We start from the raw sequence: 24787 nt of genomic DNA, 5'->3' as shown, positions 1-24787 counted from the left end.
ACGTCAGTATGCGCAAACAGCGATAGAGGCGCTCCGCAACTCGGCCGAGTGCGGGAGCGCCACCTAGCTACGAACGGCGCCAGCCGCATGTCACGGCACGGCAGTCGAATGACCGATACGGAATTGGTAGCATGTAACCAGCTATTGTTTCTACATTTGTATATCCATGCAATGAATTAGTGATTAAAAGTTATAACACTTTTTGGCGATGAGGTCGGATATTTTTGTTCCTGCATTGTGGATTTGTGTGTTTGTGTCAGGGCAGACATGGAACAGCTTATGCAAGCGCTCATTGAACAACAAACACAGCTGACAGCTGCTATTCAGGTGTTGTCGATGTTGCTTACTCATCTTCTGTCTTCCTCTTCTCCGCCTCAGTTCCCTTCTTACGATGAAGCCGCTGAAGACTGGGAGGATTATGAGAAGCGTTTCCGGCAACCCTTCTTGGCTTTCGGCATTGTCGACGCTCCTATGTGTAAGTCGTTATTTCTATCTTGGATTTCCCCACAGATCTATCAGCTGCTATCTCAGTTAGCCCCGCTGCGGGAACCTGCCTCTCTGTCCTCCAAGAAATGTGTGACTTATTGTCTACCTATTATCGAAAAAACACTCACGTCATTGCCGCCCGCATGGCGTTCTACCAGTGTCGTAAACAGCCCCATCAATCTTACCAGGCTTGGGCGGCGGAACTACACGGTCTGAGTAGGAAATGTCAGTTTGTCACGGACACTCATCATGAGTCTTATGCTGATTCAATGGTTAGGGATGGTATTCTATGGCTTGCTCCTGATAAAGAAGTTTGGCAACATGCCTTACAACTGCCAAACCCGTCATTGTCAGAAGTTCTAAACATCGCTCAATCTTTTGAAGTGTCTCACGCTGCTGGTGCGCAAATAGACGCATGATGTGATGTAGGCACTATACAGACCACTTTCGACATGGACAATTTGGCTGTTTCCCAGGGGACCGACGATGTGGCGGCGGTTCACTCGCGTCAACAATGTCGCGCTGGGCCGCCACGCTCACAGCGAAAACAGCAACCACAGAAGCAGGTTTGTTCCGCACTTCTTTCTTGTCCACGTTGTTTCGTACAGCATGACAGGGCCGTGTGTCCAAAACGTTGGGCCACATGTAATTCATGTAGGAAAAAAGGCCACATTGCTTCTGTGTGTCAGTCCCATAAAGTTCCTGTCAACGAGGACGAGGCATCGGACATGGATGTTAACTGTGTGCTTTCTCAAACAAATAAGTTGTTTGTTACTGTTCGTGTTCTGGATAAAGACATTTGCATGCAAGTGGACACTGGCTCTGCAGTAACTCTCATTAATTCTCGCACGTATTTGGAATTGGGCTCCCCTCCCTTGTCTCCAGTTACGCGAAATCTGAGAACTTATAATAAACATAAAATTCCTACCGTTGGCCAGTTTGATGCTTCCACTGCCTACAAGTCTGTTGTTAGGCCCTGCACGTTTTATGTGGTGGATCATGCGAGCACTGAAAACCTGTTCGGTTATGATGCTTTCCAGTTGTTCGGGTTCTCTATTGATGATGATGTGCACCTCATATCTGAGGATATTCCGTATCAACAGCTGGATGGATTGTGTTCTGAATTCTCGTCCATGTTCTCTGCTGGTCTGGGTCATGCCAAGGATTTTGAAGCCCACATTACTCTTAAACCTACAGCTTGCCCTAAGTTTTTCCGGGCACGCCCTATTCCGGTGGTGTTGCGTGCACCTGACAAGGCTCAGATAGACAGGTTAACAGCTTCAGGGATTCTCCTTCCTGTTACCTTCAGCGAATGGGCATTGCCAATCATGGTGGTTTCCAAACCAAACGGGAGTCTGCGATTGTGTGGTGATTTTAAAGCCACTGTCAACGCTCAGAGCCTCATTGAAACTTATCCTCTTCCCCGCCTGAGGAGTTATTTACCAAGCTCGCTGGGGGACAGTTCTTTTCCAAACTTGACTTATCGGAGGCGTACCATTTAAGGAGATGGGACCTGGAAAAACTGAAAGAATCAGAGGTTGTACAGAGTTTCAGGGAGACCATAAGGGAACAATTCACAGGAATGGGGGAAAGAAATACAGTAGAAGAAGAATGGGTAGCTTTGAGGGATGAAGTAGTGAAGGCAGCAGAGGATCAAGTAAGTAAAAAGACGAGGGTTAGTAGAAATCCTTGGGTAACAGAAGAAATATTGAATTTAATTGATGAAAGGAGAAAATATAAAAATGCAGTAAATGAAGCAGGCAAAAAGGAATACAAACGTCTCAAAAATGAGATCGAAAGGAAGTGCAAAATGGCTAAGCAGGGATGGCTAGAGGACAAATGTAAGGATGTAGAGGCTTATCTCACTAGAGGTAAGATAGATACTGCCTACAGGAAAATTAAAGAGATCTTTGGAGATAAGAGAACTACTTGTATGAATATCAAGAGCTCAGATGGAAACCCAGTTCTAAGCAAAGAAGGGAAAGCAGAAAGGTGGAAGGAGTATATAGAGGGTCTCTACAAGGGCGATGTGCTTGAGGACAATATTATGGAAATGGAAGAGGATGTAGATAAAGATGAAATGGGAGATACGATACTGCGTGAAGAGTTTGACAGAGCACTGAAAGACTTGAGTCGAAACAAGGCCCCCGGAGTAGACAACATTCCATTGGAACTACTGACGACCTTGGGAGAGCCAGTCCTGACAAAACTCTACCATCTGGTGAGCAAGATGTATGAAACAGGCGAAATACCCTCAGACTTCAAGAAGAATATAATAATTCCAATCCCAAAGAAAGCAGGTGTTGACAGATGCGAAAATTACCAAACTATCAGTTTAATAAGTCACAGCTGCAAAATACTAACACGAATTCTTTACAGACGAATGGAAAAACTAGTAGAAGCCAACCTCGGGGAAGATCAGTTTGGATTCCGTAGAAACACTGGAACACGTGAGGCAATACTGACCTTACGACTTATCTTAGAAGAAAGATTAAGGAAAGGCAAACCTACGTTTCTAGCATTTGTAGACTTAGAGAAAGCTTTTGACAATGTTGACTGGAATACTCTCTTTCAAATTCTAAAGGTGGCAGGGGTAAAATACAGGGAGCGAAAGGCTATTTACAATTTGTACAGAAACCAGATGGCAGTTATAAGAGTCGAGGGGTATGAAAGGGAAGCAGTGGTTGGGAAGGGAGTAAGACAGGGTTGTAGCTTCTCCCCGATGTTGTTCAATCTGTATATTGAGCAAGCAGTAAAGGAAACAAAAGAAAAATTCGGAGTAGGTATTAAAATCCATGGAGAAGAAATAAAAACTTTGAGGTTCGCTGATGACATTGTAATTCTGTCAGAGACAGCAAAGGACTTGGAAGAGCAGTTGAATGGAATGAACAGTGTCTTGAAAGGAGGATATAAGATGAACATCAACAAAAGCAAAATGATGATAATGGAATGTAGTTGAATTAAGTTGGGTGATGCTGAGGCAATTAGATTAGGAAATGAGACACTTAAAGTAGTAAAGGAGTTTTGCTATTTGGGGAGCAAAATAACTGATGATGGTCGAAGTAGAGAGGATATAAAATGTAGACTGGCAATGGCAAGGAAATCGTTTCTGAAGAATAAAAATTTGTTAACATCGAGTATAGATTTAAGTGTCAGAAAGTCATTTCTGAAAGCATTTGTATGGAGTGTAGCCATGTATGGAAGCGAAACATGGACGATAAATAGTTTGGACAAGAAGAGAATAGAAGCATTCGAAATGTGGTGCTACAGAAGAATGCTGAAGATTAGATGGGTAGATCACATAACTAATGAGGAAGTATTGAATAGGATTGGGGAGAAGAGAAGTTTGTGGCACAACTTGACCAGAAGACGGGATTGGTTGGTAGGACATGTTCTGAGGCATCAAGGGATCACCAATTTAGTATTGGAGGGCAGCGTGGAGGGTAAAAATCGTAGAGGGAGACCTAGAGATGAATACACTAAGCAGATTCAGAAGGATGTAGGCTGCAGTAGGTACTGGGAGATGAAGAAGCTTGCACAGGATAGAGTAGCATGGAGAGCTGCATCAAACCAGTCTCAGGACTGAAGACCACAACAACAACAACCATCAGTTGCCGTTGGATGCGTCTTCCAAGGAATTTCTCGTCATCAACACTCCTTGTGGGTTGTATCAGTACCAGCGGTTACCGTTTGGCGTCGCTAGCACGCTGGCCATTTTTCAGCGGTTTTTGGAACAGCTCATGGTTTCCGTTCCCGGCTGCATAAACTATCTGGATGACATTGTTGTCACGGGGGCCTCCACTGAGGAGCACCTTCACAATTTGCGTTCTCTGTTTCGGGTTCTGCATTTGGCTGGGTTGAAGTGCAATCTGGACAAGTCACTGTTTTTCCAACCCTCCATTGTGTACCTTGGTTTCCACTTGTCCCGTGAGGGTATACGTCCTCTACGTCAGCATGTTGCGGCCATTACCACTCTACCCCGGCTGTCTACGGTAAAAGACCTTCAGGCGTTTTTAGGCAAGATTGCTTATTATCACAAATTCATTCCATCCGCGGCGGCGGTAGCTCATCCTCTGCATCAGCTGTTACGCAAAAACGTTCCTTTCTGTTGGTCTGACGAGTGTGAGCAGGCTTTTGTCCACCTGAAGGCTCATTTGCAGTCGGAGCCTTGTCTTGCCACATTCCGTCCGGGTCCGGGTCAGCACTTGGTTCTGGCGACTGATGCATCCCAGTATGGCCTAGGGTCTGTTCTCGCCCATCGGTATGAGGATGGGTCGGAACGACCCATCGCCTATGCTTCCAACACCCTGAACGATGCGCAACGGCGTTATTCTCAAATCGAAAAGGAGGTGCTCGCTATCATTTATCCTCTGAAAAAGTTCAGCGTTTTTTTGTATGGTTCTAAGTTGCACCTCATCACCGACCACAAGCCGCTGGTCTCTCTGTTCAGCCCATCAGCGTCGCTTCCGGATAAGGCAGCTGACCGCCTGCAATGTTGGGCCTTACACTTGTCTTGTTTTCACTATGAGATTCACTATCGCCCCACGGCCCAGCACGCCAACGCTGACGCGTTGTCGCATTTGCCGATGGGCCCCGACCCGGTTTTCGATCGAGATGAACTACTCTGTTTCCACATTGATGAGGCAGAACATCGTGTGGTCGAGGGTTTTCTGCTTACAGGTTCGCAGGTCGCATCAGCTACTGCGCGGGACCCAGTCCTGTGTCAGGTGATCGGTTTTATTCAACGGGGTTGGCCGGACAGGACCAAGGGCCGGACATCGGATCCCCTTCACAACTACCATGCGTTGCACCTTCATCTGTCTGTTCGTGATGGTGTTGTTCTTCTGGCCACGGATGGCACATCTCCACGGGTCGTGGTGCCAGCCTCTCTTCGCAAAGATGTTCTCAAACTGTTGCATGAAGGCCATTGGGGGATTTCTCGGACTAAGTCCCTGGCCCACAGGCACGTTTATTGGCCCGGTATTGATTCGGACATCGCCCACATGGTCGCTGCGTGTGGTCAGTGTGCTCAACAACTGGCTGCACCTCATACAATGCCCTCTCCGTGGCCTGACCCGGCGCAGCCATGGGAACGGGTGCACACTGACTTTGCCGGCCCCTTCCTCGGCACTTATTGGCTGCTGTTGATTGACGCCTTCTCAAAGTTTCCGTTTGTTGTTCGATGTCCGTCGCCCCCCACTGCAGTGACGATGCTGGCTTTGTCCAAAATCTTTGCGCTAGAAGGTCTTCCATCCACGATCGTCACGGACAATAGCCCTCAGTTCTCTTCACAGGCCTTCCGTGATTTTTGTACTGGACACGGGATTCATCATGTTACAGCACCGCCCTTTCATCCGCATTTGAATGGGGAGGTCAAGTGCCTTGTCCGCACTTTCAAAAGCCAGATGAAAAGATGAAAAAATTCCTTAGTGATTTTTCCACAGATGATGCTCTGTTGCTTTTTCTGAGTTCTTATCGCTTCACGCCTCTGGGTGATCACAGCCCTGCTGAACTCTTGCATGGCCGCCAACCGCACACTCTACTGCACCTGCTTCACCCTGTCAGGCCTTGTACTGTGTCCCCTCATGCGGGAAAATACTCGGTGGGCGCCAACGTGTGGGCATGAGGGTATGAATCTCGCCCTAAATGGATTCCAGGGGTGGTCAATGCTCTTCACGGCCGACGGCTTTGTGAAATACGTACGGACGACGGCATGGTTGTTCGCCATTACGACCAGATGCGCCCACGAGTGGTGGCCATGCCGATGCCACCACCCCTTCCTTCACCTCCACCAGCCCGAGAAGCCAGTCCTGTCGCTGCTGCCGATCTCCCGTGCGTGTTGCTGCAGCCGACGTCGCTACCGCTTCCAAGTACGCCGGAACCGGCCCCAGTCGCGACGCCGCCTTCTCTGGGACCCATCTCACTGGAGCACACCCCCAGGTCCATGACACCTATGGCTACTGCTCCAGAGTTTTCACCCATCATCTCATCCAGGAGGCACGTTCCACGCACGGGCTTCCGTCCTGGACATTTTCGACCGTACTCGTGTTTCTCTGCGGGATCTTCTCGGGGCCTCCCAAGAGGCCATGGATGTCTCCGCGCTGTCCGTGTCTCCCAGGAAGTGAGTGTTTTCTTTGAAGGGGGGAAAAGTGTTGTGACAGTGCCATGACATTTAATAGCGCCGCCACGTCAGTATGCGCAAACGGCGATAGAGGCGCTCCGCAACTCGGCTAAGCGCGGGAGCGCCACCTAGCTACGAACGGCACCGGCCGCATGTCACGGCACGGCAGTCGAATGACCGATACGGAATTGGTAGCATGTAACCAGCTATTGTTTCTACGTTTGTATATCCACGCAATTTATTAGTGATTAAAGGTTACAATAATTACGACCAATGCTGACCTTCTTTTTAATTTAATATTACCTAAGTATTATCACCATTACTGATATATGAGAATTACTTGTCACACTATCATAAAATGCAACCAGAGGCAAAACTCAACAGCTGACAAATTATTAAGTGAACAACAGCAAGCAAAAATATTGCGAGGAATACTCACAAAATACCTAGGGGGATAATACTATTTACCAAATCAAAAAGCAAAAATATATGACTTGGTGTCCCTTAAACATCAATTAATTGGCAGGCAGATACTATTGGTCCATTTCCATGACTGGTTTATGGTATGAGGTCATTTAAAAACTCTTTTTTCACTGACAGATACTGCTCCTTTTTTCGCCAGCATGTTCCTTAATTAGTGAGCTTATACTTTGTAGTCTTACTGATTTTGCACACTCACCATACTTTAAACCTTTCCTGTCTCAAAGCTACCTTTTGCCATACAGCTTGCTATATGTTAGCTCCTAGTTGGATGATTTTTGTCGTTATATAAATAGGTAGATGTTATGATACCTTGTATTACCAAAGGAATAGTAATTATATAGTCTACTGAGATTTTTGGAAGACTCCACATGGTTAAAATGGTATTTGGGGTCCTTGTTTGTTCCACCCTAGTATTTTCACACTGATTAATTGATGTTTAAGGAACACTAGATCATATATTTTTATTTTTTCCTTTGGTATATAATATTATCCCCTCTAGGTGTTACTTGAGTATTCCTTGCAAGATTTTTGCATACCATTATTTTCTTAGTAATTTTTCAACCATTGAGGTTTTGCCTCTGGTTGTGTTTTTTGATATGGTGACAACTAATTCTGCTACATCACTAGAGTTGATAATACTTAGGCAACAGATATGCACATTATTGTTTACTCCATGGGTTACATTGTAACATTTTTACTGGGATGAGGATAGGTTTTCCTGGGAACTAGGGTGTTTCTCACCTACAAGAACTATGAAGGCTTTCTAAACAAAAAATATTTATAAAGTAGAAATGAATGAAAAAGGGAAAAAACTAGACAGGCTTTATTCATTTGTGCTTCTGATTTTGTATATTGTCTATTTCATCATTTTTTTCCAAATGTTTGGGATGTTCTACTAGAATTCTGTTATGTCACATTACAAATTAGTAACTTTCAGTACTAACCAGTATGCATAAATATTTTAATTTCTTGTGCTTTGTGTGCACAGTTACTCTTCTTAATGCTGCATATTGCATTTTGTAGGTTTTATGGGCTTCTACAATTAGGTTTCATTTTCTTTAACTGTCAACTGGGATATATCTTTTTACAATATGTGCACTAGTCGATTTTAACATGCAGTGGCCTGAAGATGGTATTAATGAGACGCTGAAACTGGTCATCTAAATAAAACAACAACTTCAGAAAACATACTGTTGTCTGGTGATTTTTCTTTGGTAAACCCCCCCCCTCTCTCTCTCTCTTTCTGAATGTGTGTGTGTGTGTGTGTGTGTGTGTGTGTGTGTGTGTGTATGTGTACCCGTGTGTGTGAATGTTTTATGAAATAATTACAAGCTTAATACAATTAGTTCCAATGTGAAATTTCTACTTTATGTACTTATCAAAACACTTCATGTCTTCTCTGTATTATGGAAGGTTGTTTTTCTTATTCTGTTTTTTGTATTATCATTATCATATTATACCCCTTAAGTGTTATTTCAAAGTATTAGTTGCATTTATAGATTCTCAGTATCTGTATGCTAACAGTATTTGAGGTAATCCCCCTTTTGAAGAAGTCCCCTCTATTATGTGACTGCTGCTAATGAAAATAGTGTACAGTATTTTTCTTTTTTAGCATAGTGTAAGGTCAGTGTGTTTCCATGTTAATGGTCATAATATCATAACATCACAGATTTATCAACATATTTTCAAACATGTGGATAGTCAGAAGTTGTTGTTGGTGTGGTCTCCAGTCCAGCTCTCCATGCTACTATATCCTGCGCAAGCCTCTCCATCTCTGAGCACCTACTACAACCAGCATTCTTCTGAATCTGCTTACTGTATATATCTCTTAGTCTCCCTCTACAATTTTTAACCCCCCCCCCCACCCCCCCCCCCCACCCCCACCCCCTCACAGCCTTCCAGTACTAAATTGGTGATCGCTTGATAACTAAGAATGTGTCCTATCAAAGTACCCTTCTTTTAGTCCAGTTGTGCCACACATTTCTTGTCTCCCCAATTCTATTCAGTACCTCTTCATTAGTTATGTGGTATACCTACCTAATCTTCAGCATTCAGCACTACATTTCAAAAGCTTGTCTTCTCTTCTTGTCTAAACTGTTTATTGTCCATATTTCACCTCCATGGATGGCTAGACTCCAGACAAATACCTTCAGAAAAGGCTTCCTAACATTTTAGTCTGCATTTGATGTTAACAAATTTCTCTTCTTCAGAAACACTTTTTTTGCCTTTGCCAGTCCATATTTTATATCCTCTCTACCTCAGCCATCATCAGTTATTTAGCTGCCCAAATAAAAAACTTACCACCACTTTAAGTGACTCATGTCCTAATCTGATTGCCTTACTATCACCTGATTTAATTTTACTACATTCCATTATTCTTGTTCAGTTTTTGTTGATGTTCATCTTATACTCTCCTTTCAAGGCACTGTCCATTCCATTCCATTTTTTCTTCCAAGTCTTTTGCTGTCTCTGGCAGTATAAAAATATCATCATCAAACCTCAGAGTTTTTATTTCTTCTCCCTGTATTTCAACTCTTACTCCAAATTTTTCTTTGGTTTCCTTTACTGCTTACCCAATATACAGACTAAATAAGATTGGGGATAGGCTACAACCCTGTCTCACTCCATTCTCAACCACTGCTTCCCTGTCATGCCCCTCAACTCCTATAACTGCCATCTGCTTTCTACACAAGTTGTAAATAGCCTTTCACTCCCTGGATTTTACCTGTCCCACCTCCATAATTTCAAAGAGATTATTCTAGTCAACATTGTCAAAAGCTTTCTCTAAGCCTACAAATGCTATAAACATAGTTCTACCTTTTCTTAACCTGTCTTCTAAGACAATATACAGACTAAATAAGATTGGGGATAGGCTACAACCCTGTCTCACTCCATTCTCAACCATTGCTTCCCTTTCATGCTGCTCGACTCCTATAACTACCATCTGGTTTCTACGCAAGTTGTAAATAGCCTTTTTCTCCCCGTATTTAGGTTCCTACATTTCTCTGGGATCCAGACTGACCTTCCCTGAGGTCGGCTTCTACCAGTTTTTCCATTCTGTAAAGAATTGATGTTAGTTTTTTAAAGCCATGACTTATTAAACCAATTGTTTGATAATTTTCACACCTGTCATGAATTTCTTTCTTTGGAATTGGAATTATGACATTCTTCTTGAAGTCTGAGGGTACTTTGCATGTCTCCTACAACATGCACAACAAATGGAAAAGTTCCATTATGACTGGCTCCCCCAAGGCTATCAGTAGCTCTGTCAAATTCATCTCACAGTATCATATCTCCCTTCTCATCTTCATCTATATCCTCTCCCATCTCTATAATATAGCCGTCAAGTTCATCTCCCTTGTATTTACCCTCTATATATTCCTTCCACCATTGAGCTTTCCCTTCTTCGTGCAGTACTGTTTTCCCATCCGCGCTCTTGATATTCATACATCTGCTTCTCTTTTCTCCAAAAGTTGCTTTAATTTTCCTGTAGGCAGTCTCTTGAATTTCCTGTAGTTAAATATGCTTCCAAATCCTTACATTTGTCCTCCAACCATTTCTACTTATCCAATTTCCACTTCCTGTCAATCTCAGTTTTTTGAAGTATGTATTCCCTTTCATCTACTTCATTTGCTGCATTTTAAATTTGGCCAGTTAAATTTGATATCTTTGGTGTTATCCAAGGAATTCTACTAGGCCTTGAATTTTACTTATTTGATCCCTTGCTACCTTCACTATTTCATCTCTTACAGCTACCCACTCATCGTCTACTGTATTCCTTTCCTCTGTTCTGCCAATGTTGCCTAATGCTCCTTCTGAAACTCTCAGCAACCTCTGCTTTTTATAAGTTATCCAGCTCCTATCTCCTTAATTTCCCACTTACTTTTTTTTAATAATTTTTTATTTTTTTTTTATTTTATTTTTTTTTTTTTAGCCTACAGTTCACATCAAATAAATTGTGGTCAGAATCCATGTCTACCCCTGGAGATGTCTTACAATTTAAAAACTGGTTCTGAAATCTCTGTCTAACCATTATATAATCAATCTGAAACCTTCAGATGTTTCCAGGTCTCTTCCATGTATACAACCTTCTTTCATGATTCTTAAATTAACTGATTAAATTATGCTCTGTGCAAAATTCCACCTGGTGGCTTCCTCTTTTGTTCCTTTCCCCCAATCTATATTCACCTGCTATTTTTTCTTCTCTTCCTTTTACTACTATTGAATTCCAGTCCTCCATCACAATTAAATTTTGTCTCCCTTAACTACCTGCACAATTACTTTAGTCTCATCACATATCTCTCGAATCTCTGTATCATCTGTGGAGCTAGTTGGCATATGAGCTCATGCTACTGTGGCAGGTGTGGGCTTCATGTCTATTTTGGGTATGATGATGCATTCAATATGCTTTTTATAGTAGCTTACCTGCATTCCTATTTTCTTATTCATTATTAAACTCACTCCCACATTATCCCTACATGACTTTGTATTTATAACCCCGTATTCAATTGACCAGATGTTCTGTTCTTCCTGCCACTGAACTTTGTTGTTCACAGACACTAGCCCACTTTAAGATTGGAAATTATGAAGACATGATAGTGTGTAGGCAAAGCTGTCTCGAAGTAAAATTTTGATCATATATGGAATCACAGTGTATGAATTACTAGAGAAATATAATAATAAGTCGGTATGGCTTCCAGGTGAGTCTCAGATGCAAGTATGGAGTGTGGAAAGGTGATCTTTTTATTTGTCACTACACACATCAAAAAGTTTCTGAAATGAGTGTAAGTGTTTTATTAGTAGTAATTATTATTTCAAATATTTACACAGTCTTTAAATAGCAACTGAAATCCAGAGATGGTGACGTTTTATCATTTTTCAATACAGTGACTTCCTACAAATATCTATAATTTCCAAATCTTGCAACATTGGTATGACTTTCATGCTCTTATTTTCTGCCTTTATATGGAAGCTAATTCCAGGATATGGACACACAAAAAGTGTATTTTATTCATGTCAGCATACATTCATTATTTGTTGCTTTCCACTTCTTATTCAACTGTGACACTCTGAACAGCCTCCACCTGCCCCATTACTACCCTAAATGCTATGTGTCCATTACACAAAATATTTGATTTTCTATAGCCTCTCTTGTGATATAATCCAACTTACATTAGGTTCACCGACATTCTATTTGTGATGGAAGTTTCCATGTTAAAGAGATGTTTCAGATTCCTACACTGTGTTTATGTATGTTTTATATTCTGACCTGTTAAGGTTCAGTGTCATTTCCTTCACTGTATTTGTATCCTGTTGACCATTTATTCATTTGTGGTATTATTTCTTAAAGTTATATTTCTTTCAAATGCAACACTCTTTATGATGAACAATAACTTTTATTCACAAACCCTGTCCTAGTGATTTAATCTCAGATGCCCAGCATAACCTCCTATCCCTATTGAAATACTTAGGTCCACCCCACATCCTGTCCCCTAAATCCATATTTTTCCGTACCCTCAAGTATACCCCCACAAATCTTCCTTCTAATGCGTAGCAAAATCCACTGTCCTAAACATACTGAACACCCAATTGTAGCTAGTTACTGCGCATCCATAAAAATAATCTTGCTTTCTTTGACCAATGCCCTCAACCCATTGTCTGCAGCCTAATTTTCCACATTGAAGAGAAACCACTTCTTTCATTATACCTCAACCAACACCAGCCCATTGCCATCTGTATCCCTACTAATCACTGCTGATAACCACTTCCATGAATCAGCACAAAGGAGCACCATCCCTTCCCATTTCATTATGCAATATTACCCTTGACCAGAAGAATTTACCAGGGCTCCAACTGCAGTAAAAGCCCTACTTTCCTGTTCCCATAGTTAACATTTTCCAGTCGTTTACAACACTCTTTATCAATCCCTTTAAACTTTCTATGTTCATAATGTTAATTTGCATTTTCTTATACAGTAATGTAATCATAAATTTCATACTATCTAATCTTAAAGAAACAATGTTCATGAAAAAAGGTGTACTTATCATAAAATAATGCAGGCATGGCAGGGGAAAACAAATAATGTTTACAAACATTACACAGGTAACATTCTTGGGAGCTCAGATCCCTTGCTCTGAATCAGTAGAAATATTACAAGATGGAACAGTTCTTGTCTCCTAGCAACAAGCTCTGGTAGTGCCTCTCCTGGGTAATATACAAATTAGATTTGCTGCCCCTTGCAGAAAATATATGGGATTTGTTGGGAAATTATATGCAAAATGCAATAACTTTGATTGTAGGGAGATGTTATAAACTGTGTATGGAACAAAGATCTTTAGAATATTTAGATATTTCTGAGGCATTGATTATTTTGAGAGGTAACAGCACAGCACAGTACAGCCTCAATTTCTGTGAGTTAAACAACATTTACAAATTTACGATAATAATTGTCACACACTTTCTGTGGTCCTTTTGAAGACTGTCCTATTTCTGTGGTGTTGGTTAGACTCTGTTCATCATCATCCATCATCATCTTCTCTTTCTTCTTTGTGTGTGTGTGTGTGTGTGTGTGTGTGTGTGTGTGTGAGTGATCAGTCTTCTAACTGGTCTGATGCAGTGTGCCCCATATTCGTCTCCTGCGCCAATCTTTTAAACTCTAAGTAATGCTTGAAACCTGCATCCTTAATTATTTGATGGATATATTTGAATCTCTGTCTTCCTCTACAGTTTTTACACTTTACAGCTCCCACTAGTACCATGAAAACAATTCCTTAATGTAGTAACAGATGTCACATCATCTGCCCCTCCTTCTTGGTAGTGTTTCCCATTTATTCCTTTCCTCACTGATTCCGTGGGGAACTTCCTCATTCCTTACTTCATCAGTCCACCTAATTTTCAACATTCTTCTGTAGTGCAATATCTCAAATGCTTTGGTTCTCTTCTGTTCTGGTTTTCCCATGGTCCGTACAATGTTGTGCTTCAAACATATATTCTCAGAAATTTCTTCCTCAAATTAAAACCTGTGTTTGCTGCTAGCAGACTTCTCTTGATGACGAATTTCCTTTTTGCCAGTGCTAGTCTGCTTTTTATGCCCTCTTTTCTCTGTCCATTATTCATTATTTTACTGCCTAGGTAGCAGAATTTCTTGACTTGATCTACTTCGTGGTCACCGATTCTGATGTTAAGTTTCTCAGTATTCTAATTTCTGCTACTTTTGGCTTTCTTTGTTTTAATCTCAGTCCATAGTCTGTACTCATTAGACTGTTCATTCCATTCAACAGATTCTGTAATTCTTGTTCACTTTCTCTGAAGATAGCAATGTCATCAGCTAATCTCATCACTGATATCCTTTCACCTTGAATTGTAATCCCACTCCACAGTAGGGGTGAAAGACTAAATCCCTGTATTACACACTTTTTAATATGAGCTCGTATTGGTTCCTCTTAGTTCTGAATATAATAGAGGGAAACATTCCATGTGGGAAAAATATATCTAAAAACACAGATGATGTGACTTACCGAATGAAAGTGCTGGCAGGTCGATAGACACACAAACAAACACAAACATACACATGAAATTCAAGCTTTCGCAACAAACTGTTGCCTCATCAGGAAAGAGGGAACGAGAGGAAAAGATGAAAGGATGTGGGTTTTAAGGGAGAGGGTAAGGAGTCATTCCAATCCCGGGAGCGGAAAGACTTACCTTAGGGGGAAAGAAGGGGTATACACTCGCACACACACACATATCCATCCACACATTCTTTTTGAAAAATGTCTGCTTGTGTCTGTGTATGTGCGGATGGATATGTGTGTGTGTGCGAGTGTATACCCCTTCTTTCCCCCTAAGCTCCCGGGATTGGAATGACTCCTTACCCTCTCCCTTAAAACCCACATCCTTTCGTCTTTCCCTCTCCTTCCCTCTTTCCTGATGAGGCAACAGTTTGTTGCGAAAGCTTGAATTTCATGTGTATGTTTGTGTTTGTTTGTGTGTCTATCGGCCTGCCAGCACTTTCGTTCGGTAAGTCACATCATCTGTGTTTTTAGATTATTCCTCTTAGTTCTTGTATATATGGTACATCACTTGTCTTTCCCTACAGCTTACCCCTATTTTCCTCAGAATTTTGAACTTCTTGCATTATTTTACATTGTCAAATGCTTTTACCAGTTTGACAAATCCTATGAATGTGTCTTGATTTTTCTTCACTGTTGCTTCCATTATAAACTGCAACATCAGAACTGCGTTTCTGGTGCTTTTATATTTCCTAAAGCCAAACAGATCATCAGGTAAGAGAACCTCAGTTTTCTTTTCTATTCTTCTACATATCACTCTACTCAGCAGTTTGGATGCAAGAGCTGTCAAGCAGATTGAGCAAAAAGGCTCGTACATGTCAGCTTTCCCAATTTTTGGAACTGTGTGGATGGTGTTTTTTTCCAAAAGACTGTTGGTATATTGCCAGTCACATACATTCTCCACATCAACATGGATAGCCATCTTGCTGCCACTTCCTACAATGATTTGAGAAATTCTGAGGGTTATATATCCCTTCTGCTTTATTTGATTTTAAGTCTTCCAAAGCTCTTTTAAATTGTGATTCTAATATTAGATCCTTTGCCTCTTCACTATCGACTGCTATTTCTCCTTCTGTCACATCATCAGTCATGTCCTGCCTTTATAGAAGCTATCAGTGCACTCCTCGCATCTATCTGCTCTCTCTTCTACATTTCACAGTCAAATTCCCATTACACTCATAATGTTACTACCCTTGTTTTCTAATTTAACCAAATATTGTTTCAACTTTTCAATATGTTGAATTAGTTCTTCCAACAATAGCTTCTTTTTTTATTTCTTTATATTTTTCTTCCAACTATTTCACCTCAACTTTTATGAAATTCCTGTTTATTTGATTCCTAAGTGACTTGTGTTTCTTTATTCCTAAATTCCACTGTGCTTCAATCTTTTGTCAATCAACTGGAGTATCTGTTCTGTTAACCATGGTTTCCTCACAGTTACCTTCCTTGTACTTACGTTTTAGATACATAATGACATTTATCTAATGTAATTCTCTGACAGATTTCATCATGCTATATAAGCTGTTAACATAACCTGTTGCAAACTGCTATCTTCTATTTTGCATATTTTTCTAATAAAATAATTTTTATTGTATGGTGTAGCAAGTTTTACAATTTGAAGTAATAGATGTACCTCTTGTCTACAGTTTAGTGTCATACACAAGGTGTTCAAAAATGTTAACACCCAGACTGACAGATATCACAATGGAGTCAACAACAAGTACATTTTGGTAAGCAACCAGATGTTGGAAACATTTACTGACTGAGCATACTGAGTATGTGTAAGTACCCATGGGGTGGAGGAAATATTTAAAATGTATGCTCTTCAAACATTGTTATACCAAAGCTGATACGAGGTAAATAGTGTTGCGATGTCTGGATATTTGTACTGACCCAGTAAACAATATGTTGTGCTCTAAAACTTGTATTCATTCAAACCATGACCATGAAGAAAATTTACTTCCTTATATATGTCAGTAGCATAAAAATATGCACTGTTACTTATTCTACTATTTTAAACAATCACTTAAACTGTTTTTGGCATAATGCAGGCTTTAATACTGCATGCAAGTAATTGTTCTTGTAAAATTAACCAAGGTCTGTGCAATGTGATGTATAAATGTTAATGTACTACTGTAATTGCATCAATTGACTTATCCTATATTACTTGTACACTGACTGTATAATATGTAATCAACAGGACCAAATAAATAAATAAAAAATAAAAATAAATAAATAAAAAATACATAACATGGAGCACTACACATGGAGAAAACTGCAGCACTGCTTTTGTTTATGGTGCAGCTGAAGCAATGGTCCAAGAGTTCAGTGAATGTAACACGAATATTTCTGTGCAAGAAGATGTCTCCATTATTGCACGTGAAGTTTAATCCTTTAGTGAATCAACAATACTTGCATATTAATCATACACAGGCTGAATGCAGGCATACAATGGATGGTTTTCACACATAGCTTCAAAGAAGACATGCTGTTATGATTTGTGAACAGGTCTGAGGCAAGCACTGAGCAATCGCAGCTGAGTTTGATGTTCACCATAGTTTATATGGAATGTGCTATGTGAAAAGTTTGTTCTACCAATATATAAGCCCTGGAACCAGATGATTATCCATCGTGGTGGAGTCTGTATTCCAGTTTCCAGAACTGGCTAACAAACACCTTCAGTTGTTCTGTTTGTGGATGAGGCTCAATTTACATAGAAAGCATGTACACTTGTCACAACTTGCACATATAGGTGGCTTGAAACCCATGAACAACATTTACTTGAGGTCATCAGAGACAATGCATTGTAAACATGTGGGTTAGAATGACCGTCAACTATTTTTATGGGCCCTAAATGTTGCCTTTTCAGCAAGAGGCCAACATACAGACAGTTCTTGAATGAACAACTGCCAGCTTTACTGGAGGAGGTACCACTATAAGAGGGAGGATGTGATTTCTGTTTGGTAGTGTCATGGCACTTTTTACAGAATCACTAGGTGCAGCATCAATCTGTATTTACAAAAACTGAAGGCAGATTGGGTACAACCTGTACATCGACCTGCTAGATCCCCGGACTTCACTCCACTGGACTTCTCTCTCTGGGACTGCATGAAACTGTATTTTCCTCTACCACAGTGAACTAATAAGAGAAATTAGTTGCAATAATTCTTGCAGCAGCCACACACATACAGAATGTGCTGATCTGGCAATAGCTCTTCGCTGAAGTAGGTGGTGCTCATTTTGAACATTTATTGTGATAATGATCAGAACAATAAAGGACAGAAACATATTTAACACTGTTCTATTCTCAAACACACTTGGTGACCTACTGGATACTCTGCACTCATTCAGTTTACCTTCCTGACATCTGACTGCTTAACAAATTATGTTTGTTGTTGTCTCCATCAGCATATCTGTCAGTTTGGGCATTGAATTTTCTTACACCTTTCGTGTGAATGCAGCATATGTCCATGTCTTAACCACTTTTGACTTCTGCTAAAGTTTTACTAAATGCATTAGTGATTATATTAGAAAAATATATTTATGTTACAGAGGTAGACATCAAAACTTCATGAACTAGATAATAAAATAGAAAAAATCACCAGAAACTGAAACAAAGCACAGTTCTGAATTTTTTGGTAAAAAAGTAAAAACTACCATCGTATTCAGGAAATATCAAACATATGTAAAATCAAGAATTTGAATTTAATGACTAATACAATTAATAAAATGGATTACTCACATTTTATAAAGTATATTACAGATTCCCCCCCCCCATGAACCATGGACCTTGCCGTTGGTGGGGAGGCTTGCATGCCTCAACGATACAGATAGCTGTACCATAGGTGCAACCACAACAGAGAGGTATCTGTTGAGAGGCCAGACAAATGTGTGGTTCCTGGAGAGGGGCAAAAGCCTTTTCAGTAGTTGCAGGGGCAACGGTCTGGATGAATGACTGGTCTGGCCTTGTAAGACTAACCAAAACGGCCTTGCACTTGTGGTACTGCGAATGGCTGAAAGCAAGGGGAAACTACAGCCGTAATTTTTCCCGAAGGCATGCAGCTTTACCATATGATTAAATGATGATGGCGTCCTCTTGGGTAAAATATTCCGGAGGTAAAATAGTCCCCCATTCAGATCTCTGGGCGGGGACTACTCAACAGGATGTTGTTATCAGGAGAAAGAAAACTGGCATTCTATGGATCGGAGCATGGAATGTCAGATCCCTTAATCGGGCAGGTAGGTTAGAAAATTTAAAATGGGAAATGGATAGGTTAAAGTTAGATATAGTGGGAATTAGTGAAGTTCAGTGGCAGGAGGAACAAGACTTTTGGTCAGGTGAATACAGGGGCAAATAGGGGTAATGCAGGAGTAGGTTTAACAATGAATAAAAAAATAGGAGTATGGGTAAGCTACTACAAACAGCATAGTGAACACATTATTGTGGCCAAGATAGACATGAAGCCCACACCTACCACGGTAGTACAAGTTTATATGCTAACTAGCTCTGCAGATGATGAAGAAATTGATGAAATGTATGATGAGAAAAAAGACATTATTCAGGAAGTGAAGGGGGATAAAAATTTAATAGTCATGGGTGACAGGAATTCGAGAGTAGGAAAAGGAAGAGAAGGAAACATAGTAGGTGAATATGGATTGGGGCTAAGAAATGAAAGAGGAAGCCGCCTGGTAGAATTATGTGCAGAGCATAACTTAATCATAGCTAACACTTGGTTCAAGAATCATGAAAGAAGGTTGTATACATGGAAGAACCCTGGAATACTAAAAGGTATCAGATAGATTATATAATGGTAAGACAGAGATTTAGGAACCAGGTTTTAAATTGTAAGACATTTCCTGGTGCAGATGTGAACTCTGACCACAATCTATTGGTTATGAACTGTAGATTAAAACTGAAGAAACTGCAAAAAGGTGGGAATTTAAGGAGATGGGACCTGGATAAACTGAAAGAATCAGAGGTTGTACAGAGTTTCAGGGAGACCATAAGGGAACAATTCACAGGAATGGGGGAAAGAAATACAGTAGAAGAAGAATGGGTAGCTTTGAGGGATGAAATAGTGAAGGCAGCAGAGGATCAAATAGGTAAAAAGATGAGGGCCAGTAGAAACCCTTGGATAACAGAAGAAATATTGAATTTAATTGATGAAAGGAGAAAATATAAAAATGCAGTAAATGAAGCAGGCAAAAAGGAATACAAACGTCTCAAAAATGAGATAGACAGGAAGTGCAAAATGGCTAAGCAGGGATGGCTAGAGGACAAATGTAAGGATGTAGAGGCTTATCTCACTAGGGGTAAGATAGATACTGCCTACAGGAAAATTAAAGAGACCTTTGGAGATAAGAGAACTACTTGTATGAATATCAAGAGCTCAGATGGAAACACAGTTCTAAGCAAAGAAGGGAAAGCAGAAAGGTGGAAGGAGTATATAGAGGGTCTATACAAGGGCGATGTACTTGAGGACAATATTATGGAAATGGAAGAGGATGTAGATGAAGATGAAATGGGAGATACGACACTCCGTGAAGAGTTTGACAGAGCACTGAAAGACCTGAGTCGAAACAAGGCCCCCAGAGTAGACAACATTCCATTAGAACTACTGACAGCCTTGGGAGAGCCAGTCCTGACAAAACTCTACCATCTGGTGAGCAAGATGTATGAGACAGGTGAAATACCCTCAGACTTCAAGAAGAATATAATAATACCAATCCCAAAGAAAGCAGGTGTTGACAAATGTAAAAATTACCGAACTGTCAGTTTAATAAGTCACAGCTGCAAAATACAAACATGAATACTTTACAGACGAATGGAAAAACTGGTAGATGCTGACCTCCGGGAAGATCAGTTTGGATTCGGTAGAAATGTTGGAACACGTGAGGAAATACTGACCCTACGACTTATCTTAGAAGAAAGATTAAGGAAAGGCAAACCTACATTTATAGCATTTGTAGACTTAGAGAAAGCTTTTGACAATGTTGATTGGAATACTCTCTTTCAAATTCTGAAGGTGGCAGGGGTAAAATACAGGGTGCGAAAGGATACTTACAATATGTACAGAAAGCAGATGGCAGTTATAAGGGTCGAGGGGTATGAAAGGGAAGCTATCGTTGGGAAGTGAGTGAGACAGGGTTGTAGCCTAGCCCCGAAGTTATTCAATCTGTATATTGAGCAAGCAGTAAAGGACACAAAAGAAAAGTTCGGAGTAGGTATTAAAATCCATGGAGAAGAAATAAAAACTTTGAGGTTCACTGATGACATTGTAATTCTGTCAGAGACAGCAAGGGACTTGGAAGAGCAGTTGAATGGAATGGACGGTGTCTTGAAAGGAGGGTATAAGATGAACATCAACAAAAGCAAAACGAGGATAATGGAATGTAGTCGAATTAAGTCAGGTGATGCTGCAGGAATTAGATTAGGAAATGAGACACTTTAAGTAGTAAAGGAGGTTTGCGATTTGGGAAGCAAAATAACTGATGATGGTCGAAGTAGAGAGGATATAAAATGTAGACTGGCAGTGACACAGAAAGAGTTTCTGGAGAAGAAAAATTTGTTAACACTGAGTAAAGATTTAAATGTCAGGAAGTCATTTCTTAAAGTATTTGTATGGAGTGTAGCCATGTATGGAAGTGAAATGTGGACAGTAAATAGTTTAGACAAGAAGAGAATTGAAGCTTTCGAAATGTGGTGCTACAGAAGAATGCTGAAGATTAGATGGGTAGATCACATATCTAATGAGGAGGTAATGAATAGAATTGGGGAGAAGAGGAGCTTATGACACAACTTGACTAGAAGAAGGGATCGGTTAGTAGGACATGTTCTGAGGCATCAATGGATCACCAATTTAGTATTGGAGGGCAGCGTGAAGGGTAAAAATCGTAGAGGGAGACCAAGAGATGAATACACTAAGCAGATTCAGAAGGATGTAGGCTGCAGAAGGTACTGCGAGATGAAGAAGCTTGCACAGGATAGAGTAGCATGGAAAGCTGCTTCAAACCAGTCTCAGGACTGAAGACCACAACAACAACAACATTACAGTATTAAAAATTCATTTTCTATTGTTTAAATTTTCCCATGATTTACATTTTTTAATCCATTGAAAAATTTAAATGAGGGGTTTCACTACACTTTTCATGGCCCTCAGAAACGAGAGGCATTCTACCCTGAATCCTTCTACCACTCCAAAAGTGGTATTCCATTGCCCACCCAATGAGTGACATATCCTGATCCATCCTGATGCCACACATATTTACAGCTCTTTTCCACATGAGTCATATACCTATTGAGGATTAAGTGCAACCTGTTCTTTACACCCAAATGACACATCCTATCCCAATCATGCCAAAGGCATGCCCTATCATTTTAGATCAGAGGCAAAGCCACTTGTGAAAGCAGTCATATCTTCCACTAGGTCTTCTACAGCTTTTGTACAGCCTGTGATGTGGACCTGATCACCAACCAGATAAATGGTCACCTTCAGGTTGTGGCCAAGAGCAGAGTCATTGTGAGCATCAAGCAACAGTGGTGCACTCTAAATATGAGATTTTATTACAATTATGTTTTAGCTATAAGATAAATGTATGGACTTTACTACCTATGAAGTATGTTGTGGTGATGCATATACTGTATTGCACTAACAATCTGCTGAAACAGTAGAAGTATTTCTCTCTCATTAAGATGAACAGTGCGCTGGGAGAGCATCTGAGCCAATGTTCCACCATCTGCATATTCCATTTCAATCATCAAAATGCCTTCACGTTCAAAACTTCCCAAATATCTGTAAAAGAAGCAATCATATCACATGTGCTCAAATTGATTTCAGTGTAATATACCTTGTCTAAGCCAGTGAGGAACGTTTATGAGTATTCATAAGATCTTGATTCAATGTGGAGAGTAATTTTAAATACATAAATAATGATGCAAGAGATCACAATAGTCGTTGAGATGTATAAATGCATGTGGTAGATATTACAAAGATGTGCTGTGCTAGGTGGAAGTGGGAATAACTCCTTTGTACACAGTATTAGAGTTAAGGGGTTTTCCCCAAAGCTGAGCAAATTGTGGCACAAGCGGAGACTTCTCTTGCACAGTGTATATTTTGTTGGTGTTTTGTAGCTAGCCCTTGACACAGCCAGTATACAGATTTTCTATGATACACTGAGAGCTTTCAAGGTCATTAGTTATCAAAATTAGGTTAGAAGTAGTACCCCTAGCAGCATCTACGAGTAGAGGGCTGTGAAATTTGTTGGCTGTAGAAGGAACCAAAACATAGAGATAATCTGTGGCTGTAAAACTGTAGAATTATTTTGTAACCTCCATACTGACTAGCTAAAGGGCTTCAAATATTCGAGAAATTATTATACTTGCACTGATCTCAGGGAGTCAGTAAGGACCCTCATAGAGGGTAGGAGATAGATTTTATGGGCCCAGGATATGAGCTGTTACTGACACTTTTGAAATATCTTAGATAAACTTTGGCTTTTCAGTACAGGTATGCATGATTTGGCAACACCGTCTTCAGTGTATTGATAATTTTCTGTCAGTCTTGTTTTTCAGTGTCAAGGACACATGGATTCAGCCCAAATGGGCAGTACTGAGTTTCACATGGGAATTGATATTTAATTGATAGATGAGCTGGTCGAAGAAACTGTCTTGGTGAGGTTTGAACTGTATTATATCTGCGGAAGCTGATTGACTTTTAAGTGACTTCTTGACATTTGTATCCATGAACTCTTACCCCAAAACTTTTTTAATTGCTGAGAATGCTGAACATGTTATAAGGAGCTAGTAGGAGATTAATAATGTACATGTCCAGTACACTGATCAGATTACAGTATTTTTCTGAACGCAAGTAGACTGCTATAGGGTTTTGATCAGCAACATCAGAGTTATGAAATTTTAATTCTGTCTTATGGGACAGATGAATGCTAGAAACAATTGACACAAACTGTTTCACTAAAATAGTAGTGCTAAGAGATGTTATGGCTCTGCCAATTGACAGTTCTTTAACTAATAGTGGTGCAATCATAGTAGAGTTGTATGATTCCAAAAAACATGACAGGCACTGACAGTGGCATAACGTGCTGTCATAATTTTCTACTATGAAGAAGAGGAGACTGTACTAATGTGATACACGACATTAAAATGGATAATGAAGGGAAAAATACTGAGTGACCAACCATTTTTTGCATCCCTGCACAGTTTGCCTTAATCTAGAATTAAAGTGACTAACACCAATACACAGAACAAAATAATGGAGAAACTGATGCTTTTAGAGTATACATTTTAGAATGCCGCATTGGATATTTGATAGTCATGATGGTATGGACTGCCATTGGATGTGATCATCTGAGACACTAAGAACGACAAATACTGCTGACAAAACACATTTATTTCTAAGGGTTGCTGCAAACTAATTCTAATATAAGCCAACAATAAAACACTAGTTATCATCACTTCTTCAGCTAGCCCATTTCTTAGACACACTACTAACAGTGGATACCAAATTTAACTGTGTGGTATGCAGTAATATGATATAATCTCTCATTGCTTTATTATAGTTATAATTATGACAAGAAAGATATGATTTTGGTCAAGGTCAGGTCAAATGTTATGTAAACCACTTTAAAAAATCCTGCATAATCCTTATGACTTGCATTTTTCAGGGAATCTTTCTCAACATACTTTTGACCACAGAAAATTTCTAGGTGCAGCCATCTGTCTGCTGGAGGTAACAGCAAGTGTGTATTCTCAGTGTAGTTTACTACAGCATGATATCTATATCTCCAATCGAATCATGGGTGTTAAAATGCAATTCAATCTGCAGATGTGCCTCAAAGCATATTCTCAAGCTTAGACCAAATCCAGATTGTCACCTTACGATAATAATAGTTATGACCAAAGTAAATTTCCTGGCAAATTGATATACACCATAGAGATGTCACTTGAACATTCATTTGCTATAATGAGAAAAAAATATTGATGGTCTATCTCACGAATGGAAAAACTGGTAGAAGCCGACCTCGGGGAGGATCAGTTTGGATTCCGTAGAAATATTGGAACACATGAGGCAATACTGACCTTACGACTTATCTTAGAAGAAAGATTAAGGAA

At 40.2% G+C, this 24787-nt stretch overlaps 1 protein-coding gene across 2 annotated transcripts in view; it reads right to left on the bottom strand.

Moving 5' to 3' along the window:
• Positions 1–24787, bottom strand: part of LOC126474952 (serine/threonine-protein kinase Nek8) — a 321061-nt gene that overhangs the window by 227868 nt on the left and 68406 nt on the right. Inside the window, exon 7 of one of the 2 annotated variants that reach the window (XM_050102469.1) lies at positions 22269–22451. The exons of the other annotated variant lie outside the window; for it this stretch is intronic. Within the exon in view, the coding sequence (XP_049958426.1) occupies positions 22269–22451 (183 nt within the window). The remainder of the gene's footprint in view (positions 1–22268; positions 22452–24787) is intronic. 2 annotated transcript variants of the gene reach the window in all.

The sequence above is a fragment of the Schistocerca serialis genome, chromosome 4 (assembly GCF_023864345.2).
Source record: "Schistocerca serialis cubense isolate TAMUIC-IGC-003099 chromosome 4, iqSchSeri2.2, whole genome shotgun sequence".
Classification (NCBI taxonomy): Eukaryota; Metazoa; Arthropoda; class Insecta; order Orthoptera; family Acrididae; genus Schistocerca; species Schistocerca serialis.
This window is presented reverse-complemented; position numbering and strand designations above follow the sequence as displayed.